This window comes from Orycteropus afer, unplaced genomic scaffold, assembly GCF_000298275.1.
Source record: "Orycteropus afer afer isolate SDZICR_OR568_19922 unplaced genomic scaffold, OryAfe1.0 scaffold00015, whole genome shotgun sequence".
NCBI lineage: Eukaryota > Metazoa > Chordata > Mammalia > Tubulidentata > Orycteropodidae > Orycteropus > Orycteropus afer.
In genome coordinates, this window is record NW_006921602.1 from 12,935,853 (window position 1) to 12,945,905 (window position 10,053).

Consider the following 10,053-nt stretch of genomic DNA (forward strand, 5'->3'; position numbering starts at 1 on the left):
GGATGTCATGCTTGGTAGGGTGGAGGGTCAACGAAAGAGAGGGAGGCCTTCAATGAGATGGATTGACACGGTGGCTGCAGTGATGGGCTCAAGTATAGCAGGGATTGTGGGGCTGGCGTGGGATCGGGCAGTATTTCATTCTGCTGTGCATGGGGTCGCTGTGAGTCCGAAACGACTTGTCGGCACTTAACAACAACAACAACAGGAGGTAAAATAATAATGCCTTGTTCCCAGAGACATTCACCAGGCCTTTTCACTCATTTCTTCTCAGTCTTCATTTCCCTGCTGTTGTCTGGAAACTATATTAGAACTTTAGTTGTTGGACTGCTTGAAAGTCTTTTAACAAGAGAAAAGCCAGAAAATTACTGCCCCCTATGTGAATTGCTGTTATATCACAATTATTTGACACTTGTTGGACAGTGCTTTTGTGATGCTTAAAAATTTGTTCTTAGTTCTGTTGGACAAATCTAAAGAACAGCCAGCGAGGAAATTCCTGGACTTCATTCTCTAGTCAGTGTTTACCTTCTTAGCTCGAGTGGGGCTACCTCTTATATACTTTTCCTCTATATAGCTGGCATATCTTTACTCATATATTACTTTTAGTTATACTGGGTGACTGGTCAGCTATCTTTTCTTTCCATAAGTTGCATATATAAACTGTTACTTTGAATGCATGTGAAAAATATCATGACTAGCTAGTGAATTTACATTTGAAGTAATTGCAAGTTACCCTGTTTTAAAAGTCTTCTTTATTCTCTAACTATTGTATGATTACCAAAGTATCCCTGCCTGTTATTTTAGGATTATAGGCAGGGATTTTGACTTACTTTATTCATTGCTATATTTCCCTGCTTGCTATGTTGCTGGCATTTTGTTGACCAAATGATAAGGTTTTATTACTTTTATAGTAAAAGCACCTTATGAGATAATGATTTTTGAAACTAAGGATCTTTTTCCCTCTCGCTAAACTACAGTTACCTATGTAAGTTTTCAAGCTGCATGTTATTCTATAAGATAATGATGCATATATCATTTACTAATTGGATTTTTATGCTAACCACTCTTGTTTTCTTAAAGGCAAATGTTCTCTAGTTACCCAACTACCACTGTACTTCCCACACGTCGTGCACAGACTCCTCCAATATCATCATTACCAACCTCTCCTTCTGATGAAGTAGGGAGGAGGCAAAGCTTAACTTCTCCTGATTCCCAGTCAACAAGGCCAGCTAACCGTACAGGTGTGTGTATTGTCATACACTATGACATGCAAACCTCATAGCAATCCAGATGTGTGGGATGTTACTATGTGGGTATTTTATTTTCACCAAAGGTAAAATAGTGATTTTGATGAAGAGGGAACTGCCTCGTAAAACTGAACTGCTGTCTCCATTCTGAAGCTGTAATAGAATTATAACTAGAAAAGAAATAATGTGCTATGCATCAGTCATGTCAGACCTTCCTTCTTTCCTAATGTAGGCGCTGTAGTGCTGTAAATTTCTCTCTTAAGAAGCACTACGTTAGCTGCATCCCACACATTTTGAAATGCTGTGTTTTCATTTTCATTCAATTTAAAGTACTTTCTAATTTATCTTTGACATATGGATTATTTAGAAGTGTGTTACTTAGTTTCCAAGTAATTGAGGATTTTCCAGATATCTTTCTATTTTTTATTTCTAATTTTATTTCACTTTCATCAGAGAACCTATTTTGTATAATTTGAATTCAGTTAAATTTATTGAGACTTATTTTGGTCTTTTATGATAAATATTCCATGTTATTTTTAACAAGGATTAGCACTTAATCTGCTATTGTTGAGTGGAGTGTTTTATAAATGTCAGGCAGGTCAGGTTGGTTGATAGTGTTATTCAAATCTTCTATATCCTTATTGATTTTCTGTTCATTTGTTCTATCAGTTATTGGGAGGACAGTGCTGAAATTTCTGACTAATTGTGAATAGCTCTATTTTTCCTTTCATTTTTAAGTTTTTGTTGCATGTATTTTAAAGCTATGTTTTTAGAATCATAAACATCAAGAATTTTTATGTCTGCTTAATGAATTGACCCTTTGATCGTTATGAAATGATCCATTTGATCCCTGGTAATATTTGGAATCAGATTAGAGTAAGGAGGGCTCCTTATGTGGGCAGCAGTGTATGTGGCAGTGACCTAGCATGGGGCATTGGAGTCTGAGCAGGTGATCTAATATTCACATGGCCCAATACTGGGTTTCAGAGGTGAGGAGGACATCCACTCTCACTCATTATCCACTAAAAGGACCTGGGAGCAGTCATACTTCAGCAGCAATAAGCATACCTAGCAAACAAATCTTTTCTTCTAAATACTGTTCTCTACTAAAAGGAACCAGGACATTCTTAGATAAATGGCTGATTCCAGATCTGAGTATGAGATGAGCCTGAAATATCTTGTGCCAGAAAATAATGAAGTACTCAGAAAATGATGAGTATATGCCAAAAGGATATAGAACCCAAGAGTGGGAGAACAATGTGGAACAAAACTCAAAATCATTTGAAAAAAAAAAGAGACCAGGTTTGCTGGTCTGATAGAGCCTAGTAGAACCCCTGAGACTATGGCCCCTTGCTGCCCTTTAGGTCTGGAATTGAACCCAATCCTGTGGCTTCTAGCCAAACAATAGACAGACATATGGGGTGAACATTTACATTAGATAGATACACTCCTTGGAGAGATCAAACAGTGGAGAATAGAAGAGCTGTGTATGCACAGGGAGACAGCTCGGGGGGCAGGAGTACATAGGAGGGAAGGACACAGGGGAGAGGTAACTATGGGGAAGAAGTGGGAAGAGAGCTGTAACCTTGTGGGAAATTGCAGTCAATGTCATGAGACAAAGTATATGTGAACTGCTATATGGAAAATGTGGGAGCTCTGATAGTGTAGTGCCTAAAACACTTGACTGCTGACCAGAAGGCTGGTGGTTCAAACATAACAACAACAACAACAACATATGGAAAATGTATTTGCTCTGTAAATTTTCACCCAGATCACAATAAAAATTAAAAAAAAAAAAAGGGTATAGAAACTAGAGTGAAGGAGCTTCTACTGGCCAAATCTGGCAGGCTTGGGGCATCAAAATAAATAATCATAGTAACATGATAATCCACTAATACCATGAGAATGTAAAAGTCCATACTGATGGGGAAAAGCTTCACTTTAGCATGAATGCCAACTGGTGAATCTAAAAGAAATGATGGAATTAGAAAATGATCATTTGATAACCATTGTAATAATGATTAATTCACCCAATAAACATAAATGGATGTTAAAACTAGTGAGTGAAACTTTGATGAGGAGTGGGATATTTACATATTCTCAAAATACCTCCCCACAAATACTTGCTAATTGTAAATGAGAAAATGAACTTACTTTACAGTGGTGAAAACTTGGTAGATACTATGTAACTCAAGTGATCAAAGTTAACATCACCAGTAATGAGACAAATTGGAAGTGTGTACTCTCTGATAGAATGCAGTGAGAATGCAGCATCACTCTTGTAGTATTCCTGCCAAAAAGTATAACCTGGATCTAATCAGGAGGAAACAGCAGACAAACCCAAAGTGAGTGACATTCTATGAAACAGCTATCCTGAAGTCTTCAGAATATCAAAGTGATTGAAGAAGACTAAAGAGACATGCCAACTAAATACAAAGATGATCCTAGATTGGATCCTTTGCTATAAAGAACACTAGTGGAACATTTGGTGGAATTATAATGGTATCTGGATTAGATATTAATTTCCTCTCTTTGATGATTATGTCATGGTTATACAGGAAAATGTCCTTATTTGTAGAAATTACATCCAGCATACTCAGGGAAAATGGAACATTGTGTCTGCTACTTATTCTCAAGTGATTCAGGGAGAAAAGAGTTCTTAGTGCTATCTTGACAAATATTTGTAAGATTGAAATTTTTTTATAAGTGGGAGATTATTTCAAAATAAAACTTTTTTTTTTCTTTTTTTTTTATTGTGATTTGTGTGGAAATTTACAGAGCAAATTCACTTTACATACAGCAGTTCATGACATTGACTACAATTTACCCCAATGCAACAGCTCCCCTCCCACTTCCTCAAAATAAGAAAACTTTTTTTAAAAAAATTTTTATTAGCAGGTTTACTTTGTGTTATTAGCAGGTTTATCTGTATGAAAAACATTTTGAAGCTAGAGCAAATTTAGGTACATTTAGTTATATATTTAGTGAATTGTTAATAGAGTAAAATTTCATTAAATTTGAACACTGCTTGTAAGTTGGGAGTTTATAGTTACTACAAGTATACTTGTTATTCATTACATGTGATGATATTGAAGCCCGTTTCTATTTCTTTTGTCTCAGCCTTGTCAGACCCAAGCAGTAGACTTTCAACTTCCCCTCCTCCTCCAGCAATTGCAGTGCCCTTACTGGAAATGGGGTTCTCTCTCCGGCAGATTGCGAAAGCCATGGAAGCCACAGGTAGGATAAGTTTTTATATATCAGTATATGTGTATTTAAGGAGCCCTGGTTTCCCAGTGGTTAAATTGCTCAGTGACTAATCAGAAGGTCTGTGGTTTGAACTCACCAGCCACTCTGAGGGAGAAAGATGTGGCAGTCAGCTTCCATAAATATTTACAGTGTTGGCATTATGGAGCAGTTGGAGTAGTTCTACTCTGCCCTATAAAGTCACCATGAGTCAGAGTCGACTTGATGGCGCTGGGATTTTTGTTTTGTTTTGGTTAAGCTACCAGTAAGGAGCCCTCGTGGTACAGTGGTTAAAGCAGTTTGACCTGTCAGCTGCTCTGCAGAAGAAAGATGTGGCAGTCTGCTTCCATAAAGATTTACAGTCTTGAAAATCCTATGAAATAGTTCTGCTCTGTCCTGTAGGGTCACTGTGAATGAGAATAGACTCAGCAGTAGTGGGTTTACCTTCATTTTTATATGCATCTATGAGAAGACCTATCTTATTAGAGGTAACATGTGTTTTAAGAGACCATATTTTATTACTGGCATAAGGTTTTTAATGCCAGGTTTAATCATAAGGGCATGGTAGTAAATGCTCTTAAATTGATAACATGAATAACTTTGCCTGAAGTCAAGATGAGACACTTTTTTTTATCCTGTTCAGGTGCTCGAGGAGAGGCTGATGCCCAGAACATCACTGTCCTTGCCATGTGGATGATCGAACACCCTGGACATGAGGATGAGGAAGAGCCCCAGTCAGGCAGCACGGCTGATTCGCGGCATGGAGCAACAGTTCTTGGCAGTGGGAAGTCGAACGATCCCTGTTATTTACAGTCACCAGGAGACATACCGTCAGCTGATGCCACTGAAATAGAGGAAGGCTTTAGTGAAAGGTGAAATTCTAATTTCCGTTTCTCTTTTTCATGTGTTATTAATGGTGACCTCAAAAGCCTCATTTAATTCCCCTCATAAGTGCTTTTGATGGTGTGTGAAGTGGATAACCACAGGTATATGGGAATGTGGGCATCTCAGTAACAAATAGATTTTTCTGTAAGGATGAAATAATACGAGTTTTGGCTTGAATGGTTGTTTTCATGGAAAGAAGGACTTTTATAATGTTTATGTAAAATTGAGCTGAAAAAGGTAAACTAAAAATTAAAATAGTTTACTTTAAAATAAAATAAATGCTAAAAAAGGAATGATCACATATAAATGATATAGAACAGAATATTCATTTTAAAGTTAGAAATTAATTTGATTAATACATTTGAGAAATGGATTTAAAATACTTTCTCTCTTAATATTTAAAATTTATATTTTTTCATCTTTGCTATAGTTTTAAATATCCAGTACAATAAGCCCCTTTTTTAAGTTATAAAAAAATTTTATGATAATGCCTAGCCCAAAATGAGATATAATAAAATACAATTCCCCTTAAAATCTTTCCCCCTTCAACACTTCTTAGGACTTTAATTCTTCTTTGTTTTTCATTTTAACCATGAGGTAATCTTACTACCAAGACTTGTGTCTTACATAACATGAAAACTTTTTCTAACAACCTCAATGAATATTTTTATAACTTATTTTGAAATACCTGTTTCTCTTAAGCAAGCCCACCCAATCATTTCAAATTATAATGCATTTAGGATTGAATTTAAATTTGAACATGCATTAAGTATTATTTTATTGCTGGCATAGTTCAAAGTGAGATAAAACGTATTGCTCAGGGCACAGGATATGACATACCTTATAACATAGGAGTTTTACAAGGGACATAAGATGCTTTAATGTTTATCATAAATGTATCTTATTCTCAGTGATATTTCAAGGAAAATGTAATATCATAAGCAAGCTTGTACCTACACTTTCTTTTCATGATCTAAAAAAAGAAAAAATTGTGTTTCTTTTGAACTTGCATTTGTAGCCCTGATAATCTTGATCACACAGAAAATGCGGCTTCTGGAAGTGGTGGACCACCAGCCAGGGGTCGCTCAGCAGTAACAAGAAGGCATAAATTTGATTTAGCTGCTCGTACATTGCTAGCAAGAGCAGGTAAATATATATGCTATACATCATTTTTTCTTGGTGGGAGTATTATATATTTTGGTTTTATTTTAAAATCAGTATAAAAGCAGCATTAAAGAAGATACAAGCTAATGATACTGAGTACTCAGTCCCACCACATTAAGAGAACAACTGCTGGCCTATTACTTTCTGCACATTTACATAATTTTATATATTAAAATCACAGTACACATTCAGAGATTTATTTTTAAGTTCTCTCTGGGTGTAGAAGGTTACTTGTGGGTCTTGGCGAATTTCGTAACTGCTTTCACTCCCATCAAGCAACTTATAATTTAAGAAGTGATTATACATGTTTAATGGTGAGAAGGAAGTAGAAAAAGTATTGTGCCAAAGAAGTAGGCAATGGCTTTTCTGATGTACTCTGTGGACCTTAGGGCTTTACTGCTAGGAAAGGCTCTAGGTGAGCAATCATAAATCCCCTCACTATATTAAGAAATACTTCTAGGCCTGTGTTCTAGATATATAAAGTATAAATTATGGGAAATATATTTTTCAGACCAAAAACTGGGATATGTGATTTGTCAAAACAGCTTTATCATTAAAATATTAGAACATGAATAATGATTTAATAAGTTACAGTGAGAGAGAAATTTGAGACTTTCCTGGAAAATATAGGACTGATTTTTAAAAAATAAACCCAAAAGAATAAAAACAGCTATTATTTATTATTTTTCTATATACCAAACATTATGAAGTATTTTACTGATTTATCTCATTTAAACTTATCAACACCCCATGGAGGTATAAGTGTTCTTCTTATTTTACAGATAAAGAAACACATCTCATAGGTACAATTTGATGTTTATGGTCTGGGATCTAATAAGTTAGCTGAGATAGCCTGTCACCTACATGTATGGCAGTTAAGAATTGGTGAATTATTCAAAATTATGCATGCAAATAAAATACCTTTTTTGTTTTGTTCTGAGCGGGGTTATACCGCTCTGTGCAAGCCCACAGGAATCAAAGTCGGAGAGAAGGAATTTCATTGCAGCAGGATCCAGGAGCATTGTATGACTTTAATTTAGATGAAGAATTGGAAATTGATCTTGATGATGAAGCAATGGAAGCCATGTTTGGACAAGACCTCACCAGTGACAATGATATTCTGGGAATGTGGATCCCAGAGGTACTGGATTGGCCTACCTGGGTGTGTGTGACTGCAGCGGGGGCTGCTCTGACTTATTTTCCTGCCCTCCTCTTTATATAGCTTACTAAAAGCCTTGCCAAGAGTCATAACTCTCTGAAAGTCTTACATCTCATCCTGAAATTTAGGGATTGAATGCTTGAGGTTCCTTTGATACCTACAAACTAATAAGAAGAAGTCTCTATTATTGTTTTCTCTTTGCAATTTTATTGCTTCTCTCCCCAATCTAAGATGAATAGAGCTGTATTATAATATTTGATGCTGATGTTAGAGAACAAAATAGGCATCAGATCCCAGTAGATTCTGCTGGGTATATAACATGGCTGCTTTCTCACATTGCTATCTGAATGCATGCTTTTCTCCTTTATGAGTTTCATTTAATCACTATCATGTCTCATTCTAGGAACCAGTGCCCACATAGATCTTGTAAATACCTCCATCCAGGGACAGAGTACATGGTGTGTCTGCATGTATACATTGTTTAGCATTATACTTTAGTAGCATGGGGACTGAAAAGTTCACAGTGTAAGCCCTACAGGAAGAGGATCTACTGTATTAATAAGATAAATGACTCTTAATGACTTTTCTAAGAAAGTAAAAAAATAGACATGAGTGTTACAACCAGATGAAAAATATTCTCACTAATTGTTCTTAGGTGCTGTCAAGTCAGTTCTGACTCTTAGCAACCTTGTGTAAATAGAATGAAACATTGCCTGGTCCTGTGCCAGTCTCACAGTTATTGCTGTGTTTGAGCTCATGTGGTAGTCACTTTATCAATCCATGTCATTGAGGGTCTTCAGCTTTTTCACTAACCCTCTACCAAGCATAATGTCCTTCTCCAGGGATTGGTCCCTCCTGATAACGTATCCAAAGTATGTTGGACAAAGTCTCGCCATCCTTGCTTCTAAGGAGCATGTTGGCTGTACTTCTTCCCAGATAGATATGTTTATTTTCCTGTATTTTCAGTATTCTTTGATAACACCACAATTCAAAGGCATCAGTTCTTCTTCTGTCTTCTTTATTCATTGTTCAGTTTTCACATAAATATATATGAAGCAATTGAAAATATTATGGCTTGAATCAGGTATTCCTTAGTCCTCAAAGTGACATCTTTAATACTTTAAAAAGGTCTTTTGCACAGATTTTCCTAATGTATTATGTTGTTTGATTTCTTGACTGTTGCTTCCGTGAGCTATGATTATGGATCCAAGTGAAATAAAATCCTTGGTAACTTCAATCTTTTCTCCATTTATCATGGTGTTGCTTATTGTCCCAGTTGTGAGGATTTTTGTTTTCTTTGTCATTTTTGTTTCATAAAGAAATAATACATAAAGATTAAAGGTGTAATCTTTACTGAAGACTCTTTCATCTTCATCAGTAAGTGCTTCAAGTCCTCTTCACTTTCAGCAAACAAGTTTGTGTCATCTGCACATCATAGGTTGTTAATAAATCTTCCTCCAAATCTTGATGCTGCATTCTTCTTCATGTAGTCCATCTTCTTGTATTATTTGTTTAACATACAGATTGAATAAATTAAGTGAAAGGCTACAGCCTTGATGCACACATTTCTTATTTTTAAACCATGTAGTATCCTCTTGTCTTGTTCAAACTACTGCCTCTTGTTCTCTTTGTATAGGTTCCACATAAACACAATTAAGTGTTTCTGGATTTCTCATTCTTATCAATGTTATCCATAATTTTTTAAAATCTACATAGTGGAATGCCTTTGCATAGCCAGTAAGCTCAGGTAAACATCTTTCTGGTATTCTCTACTTTCAACCAAAATCTGTCTCACATTAGCAGTGATGTCCCTTGATCCATGTCCTCTTCTGAATTTGGCTTGAACTTCTTGCAGTTCCCTGTTTATATCCTTTTGCAACCATTTTTGAATTATCTTTAGCAAAATTTTACTTGTGTGTAATATTAATGATATTGTTTGATAATTTCCATGCTCTGTTGCATCACCTTTCTTTGGAATGGGCACACATACGGATCTCTTCCAGTCAGTTGGCCAAGAAGCTATCTTGCAAATTGCTTGGCATAGATAAGTGAGCTCTTTCAGCATTGCATCCGTTTGTTGGAACACTCAATTGGTATTCTCTCAATTCTTCAATTCCTTGTTTTTTGCCAATGCCTTCAGTGTAACTTTGACTTCATCCTTCAGTACCATTGGTTCTTGATCATATGCTGCCTTTCAAAATAGTTGAATGTTGACCAGTTTTTTTTTGGTACAGTGACTGTTTACTCCTTTCACCTCCTTTTTTTTTTTTTTGATTTGGGTGAAGATTTACAGAGCAAATTCACTTTCCATACAGCAGTTCACATATACTTTGTCGCATGTCATTGACCACAGTTTAC

At 35.9% G+C, this 10,053-nt stretch overlaps 1 protein-coding gene across 1 annotated transcript in view; it reads left to right on the plus strand.

The window, feature by feature from the left end:
• Positions 1–10,053, plus strand: part of HERC1 (HECT and RLD domain containing E3 ubiquitin protein ligase family member 1) — a 191,859-nt gene that overhangs the window by 116,263 nt on the left and 65,543 nt on the right. The window contains exons 39-43 of the mRNA XM_042783232.1: positions 1,078–1,238; positions 4,365–4,481; positions 5,131–5,359; positions 6,391–6,518; positions 7,478–7,677. Of these exons, the coding sequence (XP_042639166.1) occupies positions 1,078–1,238; positions 4,365–4,481; positions 5,131–5,359; positions 6,391–6,518; positions 7,478–7,677 (835 nt within the window). The remainder of the gene's footprint in view (positions 1–1,077; positions 1,239–4,364; positions 4,482–5,130; positions 5,360–6,390; positions 6,519–7,477; positions 7,678–10,053) is intronic.